Source organism: Coregonus clupeaformis, unplaced genomic scaffold (assembly GCF_020615455.1).
Source record: "Coregonus clupeaformis isolate EN_2021a unplaced genomic scaffold, ASM2061545v1 scaf0132, whole genome shotgun sequence".
In the NCBI taxonomy this organism is placed as follows: Eukaryota; Metazoa; Chordata; class Actinopteri; order Salmoniformes; family Salmonidae; genus Coregonus; species Coregonus clupeaformis.
In genome coordinates this window covers 656755-675755 of record NW_025533587.1, presented here as the reverse complement: position 1 = coordinate 675755, position 19001 = coordinate 656755, and the positions used below count along the sequence as shown (strand labels likewise).

The 19001-nt window shown below is 41.2% G+C and overlaps 1 protein-coding gene and 1 pseudogene across 1 annotated transcript; one reads left to right on the top strand and one right to left on the bottom strand.

The window, feature by feature from the left end:
* Positions 1 to 959: 959 nt before the first annotated feature.
* On the top strand, positions 960 to 7144 carry LOC121564197 (intestinal mucin-like protein; the record flags this gene model as incomplete). Its single annotated transcript, XM_045213635.1, has 19 exons — positions 960 to 1323; positions 1440 to 1645; positions 1794 to 1965; positions 2066 to 2313; positions 2489 to 2672; positions 2832 to 3033; positions 3274 to 3446; positions 3589 to 3658; positions 3760 to 3881; positions 4096 to 4127; positions 4401 to 4569; positions 4737 to 4841; positions 4993 to 5033; positions 5242 to 5364; positions 5506 to 5604; positions 5700 to 5828; positions 6041 to 6080; positions 6364 to 6487; positions 6690 to 7144. Coding segments are annotated over 19 exons (2817 nt in total), but the record flags the coding sequence as incomplete, so codon positions are not given.
* Positions 7145 to 11060: 3916 nt separating this feature from the next.
* Positions 11061 to 17445, bottom strand: LOC123481016 (annotated as a pseudogene).
* Between the last annotated feature and the right edge of the window lie 1556 nt (positions 17446 to 19001).

Genomic DNA, 19001 nt, shown 5'->3' with positions numbered 1-19001 from the left:
AAACCACAACTGAGACAATTCCATCTACATCCACAAAGCCACCTAAAGTAGTCACCACCGGCCCAACAACCACTTCCACCACTGTAATTGTTGAAACATCTACCTCAACATCACAGACCACAACAACAGGTGAAGAAACAACAGGGCCAGTTGTCATAACTTCCAAACCCACTACTTTAACAACAACTACAATTACACCCACTTCAACTGCAGAGGTAACTACACCTACCACTGGTGGAACAACCACCATTGAAGAAACCACAACTGAGACAATTCCATCTACATCCACAAAGCCACCTAAAGTAGTCACCACTGGCCCAACAACCACTTCCACCACTGTAATTGTTGAAACCTCTACCTCAACACCACAACCCACAACAACACATGAAGAAACAACAAGGCCAATAGACATAACTTCCAAACCCACTACTTTAACAACAACTACAATTGCACCCACTTCAACTGCAGAGGTAACTACACCTACCACTGGTGGAACAACCACAATTGAAGAAACCACAACTGAGACAATTCCATCTACATCCACAAAGCCACCTAAAGTAGTCACCACCGGCCCAACAACCACTTCCACCACTGTAATTGTTGAAACCTCTACCTCAACATCACAGCCCACAACAACAGGTGAAGAAACAACAGGGCCAGTTGTCATAACATCCAAACCCACTACTTTAACAACAACTACAATTGCACCCACAACAACTGCAGAGGTAACTACACCTACCACAGGTGGAACTTCAACAATTGAAGAAACCACAACTGAGACAATTCCATCTACATCCACAAAGCCACCTAAAGTAGTCACCACCGGCCCAACAACCACTTCCACCACTGTAATTGTTGAAACCTCTACATCAACATCACAGCCCACAACAACAGGTGAAGAAACAACAGGGCCAGTTGTCATAACATCCAAACCCACTACATTAACAACAACTACAATTGCACCCACTTCAACTGCAGAAGTAACTACACCTACCACTGGTGGAACAACCACCATTGAAGAAACCACAACTGAGACTATTTCATCTACTTCCACAAGGCCACCTAAAGTAGTCACCACTGGCTCAATTACATCTTCTACAACAGCTATCATTGTGACTTCAACTTCAACATCACTGACTTCAACTTCAACATCACAGCCTTCAACAACAAGTACAGGAACAACAGAGCCAGTTGTCATCACAGGCATATTAGAAACAACAACAAATCCTTCAACTTCACCACAAGTGATTATTACACCTACATCAACAGTAGTCACCACCAGCCAGTGCATTTGCAATGTTAATGGGACACAGTATCTACCAGGTAATATGTTATAAACGTTATGCAGACAATCAAAATAAGTGACATTTCACTAATCTTTTAATGAACTTTCATTTGCAAACTGAAATGTTCTAACGCTTGCCTTTCTCAACAATCAGGGAACGTAGTGTATAATGTGACCGATGCTTCAGGGTGGTGCTTCACCGCTTACTGCAAAGCAACGTGTCAAGTTGAAGTGGAATCAAATCCTTGTCCTTCCTCTACACCACCCACTTTATCACCCACAACGTCAGAAGAGACCACGACCCCACCACCAACAACTCAATCCTCTCCAGACTGCACTAGCGTTCAGCCACCAAGAAAGGTCATTTTTGCCTACAAATCTTAGATTTTTTGTTTGTATAAATAAAATGGGTGAATGGTTATATTTGTCTTTGTGGTGTAATGCTTGTATGTTCTACCCTCCGTGTGCACGTTTGAGTAATTGTTTCCCCTTATCAAATCAATGGCAGAATGGAGAATCTTGGCAGCTGAATAGCTGTACCACAGCAATTTGCCAGGACGGCATTGTTGTCCAGCTACCAGTAAAATGCAAGCCAGTGGAGCCACTACAGTGTGAGAATGGCCGTCCACCTGTCAAGGTTTATGATTCAGCTGGATGCTGCTTTACATATGAATGTGAATGTAAGTGACAACATACAATCTAAAACCCCAACTTTTGAGTTTTCAATGTCCTCTGTCAATAGCTTAGATTATTATCAACTCATATTTTATCATGTTGCAGGTGTATGCAGTGGATGGGGTGGATCTCACTACATGACATTTGATGGAGTATATTACAATTTCCAGGAGAACTGCTCATACACCTTAATGAAAGAAATCAACTTAAAATACAACCTTACCATTATTGTTGATAACCACTACTGTGGAAACGCTGACAGTGGATTCTGTCCTCAGTCCCTTCTCATTCATTACAAATCCTATGAAGTGATTCTTACCCAGCAGAGATCTGGTGAAACAACAGAAAATGTGGTAACTATTTTAAAATATAATTCTCATTGCTTGTATTATTTAATATCCATAATTGTTTTATGTATGCTACTGCGTTATCATGCTTTATTGAAATCCCATGACTTTAAATTAAAACCAATAATGGTGTCAACATTGTCAACCATCTAAATGTGTATTCATTTCTACACAAATGCAGGTATATGTCAACAGTAAACGAATCTACCCAGCTTACAGAATGGGTGACATTGCTCTAACAAGTACAGGTGTGGAGGTCGTGCTGGAGATCCCTGATCTTAAGGTTCAGGTGTCTTACAAGCGGTCATCATTTAGCATCAACCTTCCTTACTCCCTCTTCCAAAGCAGCACAGAGGGCCAGTGTGGTGAGTATTATTAAAGAGGGTCAATATACATTTCACAGTTTCAAACCTTCAGTAGATGCTCCTATCTAGACCACCCTATAGAAATTGCATAAAACAAGGAATCTATGACCTGGCCTTGCTAACTAGGGTTTACCCTACTTAATGTCCGTATTTTTCAAGGTACCTGTGATAATTCCCAGAAGAATGACTGCCAGTCACCTAATGGTCAGATACAGAGTTGCTCAGTCGCAGCTAGCCAGTGGCTGGTTCCAAACCAGGACTGTCCAACTCCTCCAACAGCACCACCCTCTACCACCCCGGCAACCCCAAGCACGTCCCCTACCCCCTGCAAGACAGCCATTTGTGAAATCATGAACAGCATGTAAGGAACATATCAAACTAATTTTGAAAAAGGGAACAAGCATACAATAGGAATGCCTAAATGATAATTCACTTCCTAATGTGTTTTATCAATTGTAATGTACATTATCTGTACTGTTAATTTGCTTGTATTTGCACCTGTTTTTATCATAATACAGGTACCGTTCCATTGGCATTTCTAGTTAAAGGTTGCACTCCATGCATTTCTTTAAATCACTCTCTATGTTATTTTCTGTCAAAGGGTCTTTGAGGCATGCCATAAAGCGGTTTCTCCTGACGCCTTTGTTCAGGCCTGTAGATCAGATGTCTGCAACAATGCTAATTCTAGATGCTCTAGTCTGGAGGCATATGCATCTGAATGTGCAAATAAAGGGATCTGCATTGACTGGAGGAAGTCCACCGATGGAGAATGTGGTGAGCTATGAATCCAAGCATAGATGTCATGCCACAAATTCATTGACTAATGTGTAACATTAGCAGATGTCATAAGCAGCTACTTTAAAAAAAGATGTTTTGCTGGTGTTTAGCATAACTGTGACCTATTTTTGTCCTGCAGACCATACATGCCCAGACACTAAGGTGTACATGCCATGTGGTCCAGCAGTTGAACCAACATGTAATACCAGGTAATCTTTATTCTGATTGGATGTAATATGAATTTCCTTCATATGAGCCTTCTTTTAAATAAATGATCTCCTGCATAATCCAAAACCTCTTTTGTATGCAGATATAATGAGAAGTATTTGAACAATCAAACCCAAATGACCAATAAGACGAAGGAGGGTTGCTTCTGTCCATCTGGAACCGTCTTGTTCAGCACCTACTCTGATACTTGTGTGGTCTCCTGTGGTAAGAATGGGTTATGGGATATTTTGCAGGTAACTATCAATATGCGAATTAGACCTTGCTGTGCTTTGAAACCTTGAATTAATCATGAATCATGGTTTACTGACTTTATTTGTAATGGAACGGTTAACAAAATGTGTTGATGTGGAGGTGTGAAGAACAAGACCCCAACTATGTGAGACAAACATTTTAAACACACCCTGTATTCATTCTTCAGGCTGCACTGGACCTGATGGCAACCCCAAAATGGTAAGAATTTCCTCCATCTAAATATTCTCCAGATATTCATTCTCACATAGACATATCATGAGACGCGTATCACGTGAGTCAAGGGAACTCACATAGAATGGATACTTTTCATTGGCACAGTATAGGTCTTGGCCTCTTTATTCCTTCCAATGAACAGACCAGAATACAACTTTTAATATCTGAATAACCACCTCCAACCCATTTCTTCTCACCTAGAGAAGAAGTATTTTCTTTTCATGTGTTGACCTGACATGACCCTGTTTTTCCCTTAAGCCTGGTGATACATGGGAGAGTGTTTGCCAGCAGTGCACCTGTGACAAGGACTCTATGGTTGTCCAGTGCCAGCCTATCACTTGCCCCACACCAGCCATACCCATCTGCAATGAAACTGGATACAGACTGGTGAACAAGACAGAAGGCTGCTGCCAGAAATATACATGTGGTGAGTGATGGAACAGTGACCCTTCAGTGAATCATTAGAAAGCCAACTCTTACTCATACAGTACTAGACCAATATTATCTGAAGTGTTCTGTAGGGTCATAGGGGGGTTATTTGACCCTCTATCAGCTTGTCTTTTAATCACTTCTCATTGGTTACCTCTATAACAGAGTGCGATGCACTGCTTTGCCCCAAAATCATGATGGACTGCCAGCCAGGGTGGGAGGCAATTATAAGCACGTCCATCTCAAGCTGCTGTCCAGAGTATACCTGTGGTAAGTCCCCTTGATTTGCTTCATCAGTGGTTTAGTTAGTTCATTGACTTTGTAATTCCCAGGTATCACTAGTTTGAATTACATTTGTGTTAACTATGACATGAATCACTGGTATCACTGACTGATTTCTTCTCAATGTGTGTCTGTTCAGTTCCTAAGGGTGTATGTGTCTACAATAACATTGAGTACCAGGTAAGAATAAATCATTTCAAAGAAATTAAATTCAACAAGCTTCTGAAAGATACACACACAAATAGCTTGAGATAAGCTGAATTGTGTTTGCTGCCCTCATAATTGGTTACATTCTACTATAGAACTGCTCCCTTTGCACTCTGACCCTCCTCTATTCAAACAGTCTGTTATAGTGGATGATAACTTTTGTCTCTCTCTTTCACTCCAGCCTGGTGCTCAAGTTCCTAAAGGAACATGTGAGAATTGTATCTGCAGCTCGACCATGGATCCTAGCACCAAGCTCAACAACATTGTGTGCACAAATATCTCCTGCGACACTACATGTTCACAGGTAGTCATGTCTCTCTTAACAAAGATGATAAATGCATTTACATATTTATAAGAAACTTGCAGTAGCCTACTCTGGAGACTACCGCATGCTTATAAAATAAGTGAACAATGATTCAATGATGGCTCTCCATCCTTGTCTTAGGGCTTCCAGTATCAGGCCATACCTGGTCAGTGTTGTGGGAAGTGTGTACAGACAAGCTGTGTGGTTAATATGCCAGATAACACCAAACACACTATTCAGGTGAGTATATCAAGAGTGTGTATGAGGATGCATAATCTGTCTGCATGATCTGAAACTCCATCATAATTCTTCATAATCTCTTCCTTGTGCGACAGGTGAACCAAACATGGTCACCACCTGGTGACAAATGTGTGAAGTACACATGTGAGAAAACTGATGGCCAATATATACCAAGGGAGGTGAAGACTGTGTGCCCTGCATTCAGGCCAGAGAACTGTGTCCCAGTGAGTTTATGTCCTATCTCACCTCCATCGTGGGGACAATCAATTTACACTGCAGTTACACTGTTTTCCATTCTCACTCAGAATGTTACTATCATTCCTAGCACTCTAGGGTCATAGCGATAGATGTTTCAGTAACATTTAGAATGGAAGGGAGCTCACATAATTTATACAAACTGCCACTTATAAATCATCTCTCCTATTTTTCACCCCAGGGCACAGAAAAGACAGATGCAAATGGATGCTGCAAGACCTGTAAGTAACACGTCCAGCCAAAGCATTCCTAATAACCACCTATCTACTGGTTAATAATAGCTTGCTATACATTTACATTTACATAATTTATCAGACGCTCTTATCCAGAGCGACTTACAAATTGGTTCACCTTATAGCCAGCTATGTCACCTAAACAATAAAATAAGACCAACAGGAAACATTGTGCCTACATGCTGGCCAAAAATGTATATGTTGTCTGTTTCTGCTTAAGCTATGTCATAATGTATCAAACAACAACTCTTGATGCATCTTTCCTGACCAGGCACAGAACGCAGCAATGTCTGTGAGATGAAGTACACCACCACTAGCATCGTCATCAGTGGCTGTGCGACCGCTGAGCCTGTGGAGATCAATTCCTGCTCAGGAAACTGTGGAACCTCTTCCATGTAAGTACTACAGATGCTAAATACAGCACTAGTCAATGTCATGCAGGCCCCAGTCAGTGATCACTTATTCACCATATATTGTGCCCTTTATGAACTAGAAGCTTATTTGACTTATTTACTGCTCCTGTGCTCATCTTGTCAAGACAACCCAGGAAATTCAAGCCCTCTTTTCAACTTGTCTTGTGTTTATGTGAATGTGCAGGTACTCAGCAGAGGCCAACACCATGATGCACTACTGCTCCTGCTGCCAAGAGGCGACCACTAGCCAGAAAGAGGTGGAGCTGATCTGCCCTGATGGGTCAAAGGTCAAGCACTCCTACATCCACGTTGAGTCGTGCGGATGTCACGTCACAGACTGTGATGCAGGCACGACCGCCGCCCCTGGGATGACCAGACAGCGCAGGAGAAGGCGCTAAACGTCTAGGGAGACAACATGCACACTGATATCAGAATTATCCTCATGACATCGAATGTTTTAGTCCAAATTAGTTTTCTTGTTAACTTTTATTTAAATGTTCATGCCAGTGTATTTCTACAATCGGCAGCACTTAGTATTATGTTCTTATACCTTCATTGTAGAATGAATGTATTTTCTATGATAAATGTAGTGGAGAATCTTTTCTCATTTGTAGTGATTAATAAACAACAGCAACATCATGTGCTTCTGCATGTTCCTTTTGCTTTTTGAGCAATTCTCACATTCCTTCAAGCTATTCACAGTGATCACTATAACAGTAACATTATGCTACTTGGAGGTTTAACTTCCAAAATAATGGAAAGTGTCTTAATATGGCGTTGGGCCACCACGAGCCGCCAGAAGAGCTTGAATGCACCTTGGCATAGATTCTCAAAGTGTCTGAAACACTACTGGAGGGATGCGACAACATTCTTCCAAGTGAAATTCCATCATTTGGTGTTTTGTTGATGGTGGTGGAAAATGCTGTCTCAGGCGCTGCTCCAGAATCTCCCATAAGTGTTCAATTGGGTTGATATCTGGTGACTGAGATGGACATGGCATATGGTTTACATAATTTTTATGCTCATCAAACCATTCAGGGAACACTTGTGCCTTGTGGATGGGGGCATTGTCATCCACTCCCATCAGGATAGAAATGATTCACCATAAGTTGAAGGTGATCACTCAGAATGGTTGTGTATTTACTGGTGCTTATCTTACCTTCATTGGTATTCAAAGTTGGGGTTGCGATGGAACTGCAGTGGGGTCGCCAAAATGTAATACAAATAAAATAAAATAGGGTACAGATTGTTGTATGGGACAATATACAAACGTTTTCGAGAAAGACAATTTTAAAGATACCATTTTGAATACATTTATTTATTGGTTTCGTTTATTTTTGATGAGAGATGAAAATGCAATGCATTAAAGGTTATTTGTTGATGTCAAAATCTGGCTGAAACAATTGGGGGTCCCCGCTGAAAAAGTTTGAATACCAGTGCTCTCGGGGTTGAGTGGACCTAAGCCATGGCAGGAAAATGCACCACACACCATAACAGAGCCACCATTACATTACATTACATTTACATTACATTTTAGTCATTTAGCAGACGCTCTTATCAAGAGCGACTTACAGTTAGTGAATACCTATTTATATATATATATATTTTTTTTGTGTTATTCTGGCCCCCCATGGGAATCAAACCCACAACCCTGGCGTTGCAAACGCCATGCTCTATCAACTGAGCTACATCCCTGCCGGCCATTCCCTCCCCTACCCTGGACGACGCTGGACCAATTGTGCGCCGCCCATGAGTCTCCCGGTCGCGGCCGGCTGCGACAGAGCCTGGATTCGAACCAGGATCTAGTGGCACAGTTAGAACTGCGATGCAGGGCCTTAGACCACTGCGCCACTCAGGAGTATGCCCCACCAGAACTCTCATTTACGCAAGAGTTTCTATTATTTTGGCAGTTACCTGTAGCTATCTACCAGTGGCTTTTGAAAATATATTGACGCAACAAAACATGCCAAGCAGTAAGCCACAAGTTAGTAAAGGTATAATAAAATATGTAGCTAGAATAGGGTAGTGACGTTCTTGTGTCATTGACAACATGGTGGGGTTTAAAGGGGCAATCTGCTGTTCAGACAAAGCTGAGGGATAGGGCTGGAGAAATGTAACCACTCTCAAATTCATATACAGAGCTATAGATGTAAGAACCGACCATCCATGAGATCATAATTATAGTTTAAGGGCCAGATTCAATCCGATCGCGTTTTGTCCACTATATGCATATTTTAAAGGCAATATTCCAGCGATCGCAGAGACCACATTAACGGTAAACACAGCATTTGTTGGCTCAATCGAAAATTACCGCTGTAACACAGATCTTCCACAGTCCGGATTGAATCTAGGCCTTAATCATGTTGAGTCTATACAGTGTTTGTTTACAATTATATTGTTTACAAACAAAGAAGTAAAACCCACTTATATTTTGGGGTCTGATGGGGTACGACAGTTGAACTAAACTCATGAGGTATTTCTAAGTTATAGTAAATAAATAAATAAATAATTTGGTATATATCAATATATCAATTTCAAAGTCTAAAAATGGCACGGCAAACAAACCAGTAGGATGAGATACACACTACAAGACCAACCAAATGTAGACTAAATCTTTATTTCCATAATGTAATAATTCATGAGTAAAGGAAACAAGAGCAAATGTCAAATTGCAAACATAATTTGATGCCAAAAAAGTTTTGTACATTCAAACCAGATAACCCATTAAACTGCTTTAGCACATAGCCTTGCCATTCCATTGCAACAGAATCAGAACAACCTTCCCAACTTCCGGTAGAGCGCCTTCGAACATCCTTGTGCACATTGATCTCAAAGGACTGTAAAAGTGAAATAAATGTTATGCTCTCTTTCGCTTAGGAAGGTACATTTACTTATGAACTAACAAATAAGTAGAATGGCTAAACGTTGGAAGTGTTAGGAGTTATACAGACGTCTGGCTAAACATGACACAATCATGTTCAAAATATGTCTATGCGAATGGGACAAGTATGGGGGAAAACAGAGAAGAAAACCTAACATATAAAATGAAAGTGCTTGCTATGTCTTGGCAAAAGTGGAAGGTAGACAGGAATTTATTAAATCAAGAGGGGATAGAGCAATCAATCAAACATATGTGCCCAGAATTGGGATCACTGAAAATCAATGAAGTCTATTAAATTAAAACAAGTATTTTACATATGACACTCATGGAGTATGGACTAAGCATAAATGAAATGAACTAACAATTGTTTTTGTGAATCAAACCACAACAGAGGATCTTTCCTTGGAAAAATATATGCACATCTTTGAAGATTAAGCAAATACAAATATCAAATGAAAACCCCATGTTAAAATTAGACCTTTGGGGGACGGCAACATTCAATGCCTCATGTCAATGGATCTTTACAAGTCTCCTCTAAATGTGTGTGTGTGTGTGTGTATATATAAATATATATGGTAGTGGTAGGACATTACATTTTATCTGTATGATAATCATACCAACATTTACACATTTTCTGAATATAATTTGGTCGTGCACACAATTTTGTTTATTAATCCAGCAGGGATTTTCACAGCCTATAACGGTTCGCAATAAAGCCTGTGAATTCAGAATGGGTTAAGGGAAAGGATGATATCAGTCATATGTTTATTTCTTCACTGCTTTCAATAATTCGTTATTAACATGTAATTATTTGATATTGGTTTACCATGATATATTCTTCCACCATAGTTAATAACAGTTACTAAGCCACTGACCAGTGATATTGAAACATTCAGAGAGGCATTTTTGTTTGAGACGTGCAAAATCACATGGCATTATCCAGAGTAGAGTGGAATGGTGGCAAATGAACCTTAACATTTGAGAGGTTGTTAGGCATTGGCTGTGTGGCTATGAGGGGATTTGCACATCTCCTAAGTAATCGCGGTTTGTTATATTGCGAGTCCTCTTTCTGCTCTGAACCACTGCATACCTAAATATCATCTTCATAATTTATAATCTTTTGAATATATAGAACTATATTTATACAGATATATATATATAACACAGATAGGCTCAAGACAGTACTGGTCAATACACATATACAGAGAAGACTGGCTTGGGAGCTCTCAACAATGTCGCACAACAACTGCTTTCACAAAGGTCTAAAGCTTCTGCAGGATCAATTCCTTTCATTACCCCCACATAGCACTGCATCAACATCAATTGTACATAACCCATTCTGAGTAAAGTGGAATGTAAAATTGAGAAGCCAACCAGCCATCACAGCACTTATCAGTAGGTAAACCAATTTGTCCCAATCCCAGATGTGGACTGGGAACAAAGCTATACATTGTTTCATAATACAGATGGTAATGTATACAGATGTATACATGTTTGACACCTCAGATAGGAACATCTGCTTATGGTTGGAAAAAAACTGCTGGATTTTATTTAGTGTGAGTGACAGTTGAGAGCTCGCAGGCCTGAGTGCATATTTACAAACTGTGCAGGGTGCTGTTGCTGTGAATGGGCAATGTTCTGGCCGCCACAGTGGCTCTATGTGTGGCTCCACTGTTACAGCTCTTCTGTCATCTGCAGCAGAGAGTTGATTGCGGCATCCTTGTTACCTTGCTGGGCCTCAATTACAGTGCGGATCACTTCCCTGTCCAGATTGGGGAACATGTCCTGCAGTGCCTTAAGATCCTCCCTCGCTACAGGGAGCCTCCTGTGGGGGCGACAGTGGGTGCTGCAGGCATACCCATGGGCACCATTCCCTGGTTGTATACAGTGGGCACTCCTGAGAAGAGCAAACCAGAGAGAAATGGGTAAGCAACAATCTATTAAATTGATCATTTAAACAGGTCAACAGTTCTTAAGGGCAACACACACTCTAATAAACATCAGCCGTGCGCAGTAAGTAGATCACCTGCTGGGTGCTGATGAGCAGTGGCAATTCAACATGTAGAATAGTCGGGAAAATTAACAGAAAATGACAATGTACTGTGGTCAGTCAGAGGCGTGGTCTGTTTCGTCCTTTAGTTTCACTTACATAAGACACACTATGCCCACTTCCATTTGTCTCTACCAATTTGGCTTGGAAAGTAGACAAGCAATCTAAATAGAATCGGGCCTTAGATTTACATTTTACATTTTAGTCATTTAGCAGACGCTCTTATCCAGAGCGACTTACAGTTAGTGAATACATTATTTTTTTTTTATACTGGCCCCCCGTGGGAATCGAACCCACAACCCTGGCATTGCAAACGCCATGCTCTATCAACGCTACATCCCTGCCGGCCATTCCCTCCCCTACCCTGGACGACGCTGGGCCAATTGTGCGCCGCCCATGAGTCTCCCGGTCGCGGCCGGCTGCGACAGAGCCTGGATTCGAACCAGGATCTCTAGTGGCACAGTTAGCACTGCGATGCAGTGCCTTAGACCACTGCGCCACTCAGGAGTAGTGGCGCACTTAGATGGCTGCAGTGTCTCTGTCCAAGATTGCCAACTGTTGAAGACTGACTTGAGCCCGTTTTAATCTGTTTATAATTGTATAATTAGCCTAGCAGTAGTAATTATTATGTTATTGGTTAGATGGAAAGATCTATGTGCATTGTATTTGGGTAGAAGGAAAGGGGGCCTGTCTCTGAGGGCAAGAATGACTCCATAAGGGTGGAATAGGGCTGATAGAGTTAGAGCTGATAGATCGTAATTACTGTTCTATAACACTGTCTTATATCTTTACTGTTTTAGATATATACTTATATACTCTGAATATGAATATACAGTTTTTATATATTCTTAGAGATTGAAAGTAGTGTTAGATTTAGGCTCTTTGTGTATGAGAAGTGTAATTATCTAGTGGATTGCAGTAGCCTGTAGAAATGTGTACCCTCCATAACTCAAGGGCTGACTGATAAGAAGACCTGTGAAAGGCACGGAGGAGTGCGAAGGTTCCGGACTCAAGCTGGGACATGATAACACCAACATGAGGAACAGACTCAGTTCCTGCCCAGCAACAGAGACTGATTGTTCATCCTAGACTTAGAAGGGGGGTATTGTCGGAGAGGAGGGGCTAGTCGTGTTATGACCTGTATGTGTGCTTTTGCAGCTGCAACACCCAGTGTGATGAATTGATCTAGCACAAGTTTTCTTGGATACCGTCTGGATTATTGTACCAGAAATTAAACCTAACACTATGTCTCAGTGGAGAGTATGGTTCTACTCACCTGCAATGGTACGTATCCTACCCCCTGCTGATAGACAGTGGGCATGAGGACAACGGGTGGAGACATGTGCATACCTGCTGGCATGTTCTGAAAGCATGAGAGCCAATAGGAAGAGATAAGGGGCAAGTTGTAAGATGACATCAATCAATCACTTTCAAACTGTACTACAATGACAATGTACAATGTGAGCATGTGTGTTTTATGAACTCACAGCGTAAGACATGACCAGGTTGATCATGCCCTCTTTGTCGTCGCCTTGTCTGCCACTGAGGCTGTACCACTCATCAACCACACTGCCCTCTCTCAGGCCTTCCGGGATGGTGACGTGTGTCCATGCAATTCTGTCATCCATCGAGAATGCCCTCTGGAAAAGTGACCAGCACAAACACCTCAAATCAGTAACTTGTCTCTAAAATCATGGATGATCATCAAGAAGAAACACTCAAAGTAGATTGCTATCAATAACTCTAGACAGGCCTAGTTGTCGAGCCAATAACACGTTAGGATCTTCTCCTCACCCACCACCCTCTAATTCCTTCTTCCTCACCTCATCAAAGATCTCCAGGTAGAAGGAGTCTACTCCAGGTGGGACAGTGCACTGGATAACTTTGTTCCATCGTGGATTCTTGGCACCATTATGGGCTGTGGGTGTTTCATAAACAGCATACCCTAGTCGGACCCTGCAGTAAGGGTCCATGCGTGTCATACCATAGTTTTTAGCAAGCTTGGCCTGGAGAGAAGAGGGACATAACAGTGATTCACAGGAAAACATTCCCACTGCATTAATAACCTTGTGTTACACAATAAGTCTTGATACTAGGGAAAGACCAAGCAGATTCACAGTTAAAAACACCCTACCTGCACTACAGTGATGCTAAGCCGTCCTACAGTGCCCAGGGATCCCCCATACTGCAACTGCTGCGCTGCTTGGGCATCAACTGAACTTGTTGCTGCTGCTGAGTGGGAGTAATCGCAGGAAGTCTTGGGGCAACTCCCCAATGTAAACCTAAAAGACGAAAGGAGCGGAGGAATTGTGAGAGTGAGGACAGGCAAACTACACTAGAGGAAGAAAAGGGTCACACTATGCAGCGATTTCCCGGACACACCATTGATAGGGTGTTAGGTGATGCGACAAACAATGGACGCTATGCTAGAATTCTACAAAGAACAGGAGTAAACAAATCTATTTTCACAAAATGTCAATAATGTGGTCGTCAAAATACATTAATCATTTGAAAACATTAATGTGGCAGTTGTTACCCATGTCTAAAAATCCCAATACTGTATGTTATGATATTTACGTGATATGAGCCCAAATCTAAAGCAAGTGCCGTGCTAAGAACGTTAAATTCTGTGGGACAGCCCTTTTTGTGAAACCCGCGAAATCAGTGTTCATATTTGCTCTTGGCAAAAGGTACTCCTCAACCTACCAGAGTAAGATCGATGTGACGTTGTATTGCTAAGAAATGTTGGGAAAGTCCTGAGGGTGTTTCATGGGCATCGGACATCCTTGGACTGAAATATAAGGTAAAACGATTTTCTTTCAGCTCTATCATTGAACCATTTCTTCAGAGATACAAAAAAAACATAGCAGGTTACAAAGTAGAGCTTCGTAGCCAGTGTTGCCAACTATTTTTTCAGCGAGACCAACTATTGGCTCCTTGATTTGTCGCTAGATTACGTTTTGCCTTGCGGCACAGCTGCGGTCCGCAACGTAGCATTTGCACCCCCTCTCCCGGCACACACCCCCTCCCCTTGTGCCTCTGTGTGCACTGTTGCTGGGACTTCTGTTGCACAGACAGCTTCTCCCACTCTTGTTTGCGGCAGAATGTATTGGGAAAAGTCGCTAAATGCTATCAAAACCATAGAAACCCACCGTGACTCCCCAAAAGGCAGCCTGAAAAGTAGCTGAATTTGTCGCTACAATATTTTACCAATAAAACTCTCTGGTGGGGTCTGAAAACTTGCTAAATATAGCGACAAAGTCACTAAGTTGGCAACATTGTATCGTAGCTACGATTTGATGTATGGGTTGTCAGGATTGCTCCAAATTCTTGTTCCACCACCCCCATTTACATGATGAGTGCTAGGTTGCTAGCTTTGTGGGAGTGCTTGACGCCATTCGCTGAGGCAACTGGGGTGAGAGGCAGCCTGTGCAGCATTGACAGTATTATGCCACCAGTGATTTTTGTGATTCATGGTTTTTTCTTTCAAGTAAAAACTACAAGAATTCAGTGGCGACAGGCCTACAATCGATAAAAACATAGCTAAATACCAGTGAATTGAAAATGTGTCCCATCTATCTTTATGTGTAGCTGGCTAGCAGGCAGCGCACTGTCTCTTCTGAGCCTAGGCTAATTATTTGCTGGAAATAGTGCAGTTTATCCTCCCTTCACCAGAGAAACTCACAACACCAAAACATAACATTACAATGAAACCCAACTTAGACGTAGGCCTACCTTAGAAGTAAGCTATGTTATTACATTAGTAGCCTACTGTGTGACAGTTCAGACATAGTGAGAAGTGTGTGTCTGTGTTAGGCTATGTGTGATGTAGTGTGTGTGTGTTGGTGGGTGCTGTGTAAGGATTCTGAGAAATGTGTGTCTGTGTTAGGCACTGTGTGTGTGTGAGTGCTGGTGGGGTGCTGTTTGAGTGTGTGTGGGATGTGTGGAGTGTGTATGCAGGTGGCACAGGCACAGGGTTGGGCCTATTATTTGGCACTCTAGGCCCTAATCAGTTGGGCTACTCAATACAACATAACTGTGATATATCCCGCCTAACAGTTGCTAATTGGTAAATACTAAATAGTAAGCCTGCTTTTTGTTATTATGTAATTAATCCCAATTATATGTACTCTTAACACTCCTGGTGTGTGTGTGTGTGTGTGTGTGTGTGTGTGTGTGTGTGTACACGCGCATGGGCACCTTACTCCTCAGTGTAAACTCCCAGTTCTGCATAAAACATCAATATATATGTTAACAATGTCCACCTTAGTTTAAATGTATAGGTTTAACATGCTATATTTTGAGTTTATTCCGTAAAGACCAATTAGCATATTAAGTATCACATTTTTATATATCGTACAAAAAGTTATTCTAATTTCATAAATTGTTTAAAATTGTTACAAACTCTGTTTTGCATAAAACATTAAGATTTGTTAATAATATGACCATCCCTACTTTAAATTATTGGGCTTTCATTACTGTAATTGTGTGTTCCATACTGCCTAATTGGCATATTAAGTGCCTAATTTACATAATACAGCATTTTAATTTAATACATTTAATCAAGCAATAAGGCCCGAGGAGGTGTGGTATATGGCCAATATTCCACAGCTAAGGGCTGTTCTTAGCAACGACAACACGGAGTGCCTGGATACAGCCCTTACCCGTGGTATATTGGCCATATACCACAAACCTCAGAGGTGCCTTATTGCTATTATAAACTGGTTACCAACATAATTAGAGCAGGCTGTCAACCAATCAGCATCCAGGGCTCGAACTACCCAGTTTATAATTGTATTTGAATCATCTCTGTGTTCTACATCAACCCTGAAAATGTCATAACAATATGACCACCCTATCTTTAGTTATTGGACAAAACGTGTCAGGTGATTTGGTCCCTTATATTGACTAGGGATTCAGATCCGTCAGCGACATTTTTCGATCACTTGAAAATAAGTCCTATCCTCATGAAATAAAGTGTTCTGTGTTCATGAGAAGTTTCTCTATAACATGGAATACAAAGTATTATGCCAGAACTAGTTTCATTTTGTCCCCAAGACCCTACTATTGAGAAGGCTATAAATCAGTCTGGGAAATAAATCAGTCTGGGAAACCGGTCCAACATCATCAGATTTAGTTTGGCCCCTGCCTCTCCATCGCTGCCCTATAGAGGTGGTTCAGTAAAATGTTGTTTAATACCTCATGCCTAGGCTTCAGCTCAAATGGCTAACAGACGACACTGGTTTAGCTGTGTCCTGATAAACTCAAGCAAGTTTAAATCTGGGCGAGTAACGTTAGCTAATCCGGCCATATAGACGCTAGCTCCTGTGAATACAGTAGTTAGCTAGATAACTAGCTAGTTGACTTTAGATTTAACCAGTAGCGAGCTAATTTACATGCTAGTTAGCCTAATGTTAACTCTGCCATTGGTTATTGTTCCTGGCAAGCTCTATCTAAGGAGCGCAAACTAGCTACCGTTTGCTAGATGGCTATATCCAGAGAGACTTGTCAAACGTTAGGCTTCTAAATTAGCTGGCTGACGTAAAAACTACCCACCCAGCAAGCTAGCTTGTTGAAGCTAATGTAGCTAGCTGGAAGTTTGTTAGCTACTGTAGCTAGCTAACATTTGTTAAATCAACTAACGTTACGGTGCTGTTTTCATTAAAACGTTGCAACTAGTTAGCTACAGCTAATCTGGCCAATTTTGGTTAATATGAAAACGAGTGATAATTGAAGCTAATGTTAGCTAAAATGGTGTTGATCCGTGTTCGTTAGCTAACTTAACGTTAGCTAGCTACTATAGCTTGTTAGCTAACGTTAGTCGTTATATTTACCTGTCCTCGTTGGGTGCTAATGGTAGTACTCATTCCGTTTTAAAGTGTGTCCGTTTCACAAATAACGAAAGCCTACTGTAACGGTATACAGTTAGAAAATGACTAGCAAAAAAAGTAAACAACTCAAGCTCCCCAGCTATCCAATCGTGTCACGCCAAGAATCCTGTCAGGGCTGGTTTGATGATCAGCTGACTTGAATTCGTTCCGCTTCTGATGGGTGCGTTTCAGGACATCAGTAAGCGTGCAGTCGCAATTTCAGTGTGCATTGGGCGAGAGAAACATATAGTGCGTCTCAAACGTCCATAATAGTCAATAGCTTCTCTCCTTCATGTTCACAAAAACAGAACAGCCAGAATTTGCTTTAATCTGTCATATATGAGCATAGAGGAAAAACAGCCATTATGTTTCTCCTATTAGATTGAAGTGAGTTGTGAGTATAACATATTGTTCACACTGCAGGCCTTAATGCTCAAATCAGTTTCGTTTTTCAAATCCGTTTTGGAATACTGTCCAAACAGCAAATTACAAGTGACCAAAATCGGATTTCAGACAGCAGTCATTAGTTGACACGGCCAAACTAGTTGTCATAGTAACGATTAGTGTACGTGCAGTGCCAGTGGTGTAGGCAGAATGGCGGTGGTGCTCTTGCTTCTTCCTATCACTCAGAAGTTATGTAGCAAGCTAATGTGACAACAATGCCTGCCATGTACGTTTCACAGTTGCTTTGAATGTTAAAAATCATAGTGTAAGAACACTTTTAAAGCCTCTAAGGATAAGATGATCCAACATTCAAAACAAGCCATTTTTGGCCACAGCAGTCAACTAGCTAGCTAGCTGTTTAGCTTTCTAGCACATTCACTAATTTGTTTGTAAACAATTAACAAGCTAGTTAGCTACTACATGTTCTTGTCAAACTGTCAACAAAGCAGCCAGCAAGCAACAAGATATGCCAAATAACAGTCTAAAAACCACTTGAGGGCAAATAAATAAGATTTTACCATTCAGACACAAGTCACATGGCCAGGAACCAGATTTGTATCTGACAATGTGGTTTGATATATCTGATTCCATGCGTTTTTTGGCTGTTCAGATTCAGTAGCGGTGCATGGGTAGAATCACTGGGGAAGCCAAGCCAAGAAAAAAAAAACATATTACAACCTATGTTTTATGAAAATTGCGTTGTTTGATCTATAACCTGTTAGTTCATATGCCTTGCCACCATGACATACAGAGTCCACAAAGCATATTGGATGTAAACAACTGTTACATGACCTACAGCATGGTCAATGATATGAGGTTTTTATAGTGTTATGATGTCATGTCATAGTATCGTGGGGACCAGGTTAGAGTTAGTAGATAATTGGCTTGGTGCCACAGAGTCTATATTCCGTTATGTCAAAGGAGATTACTGATGTTTAGGATAGCATGATTGATGGACAGGATATACTGACTTGGGGTAAAGAGTAATAACATCAAAGAATGGGAGTGCTCATTGATGATGGCCAGATGTGGTTGAAGAAATGTGTAACCAAGAGTATGAAAGGCTATGTCCGTTTGTTAGATGAACCCACGGGCTCGTGATCAAATAAATACTTGGTAAAATCTCCACAGAATGTCTAAGTAAATTCTTGCATCTTGAACTTCTCAATACCAGAAACTCATCATAACAGTCAATCAAGTTAATGTTTTCAAAATGTTCAGACTACTAAACAACTACTGATTTAGAACACT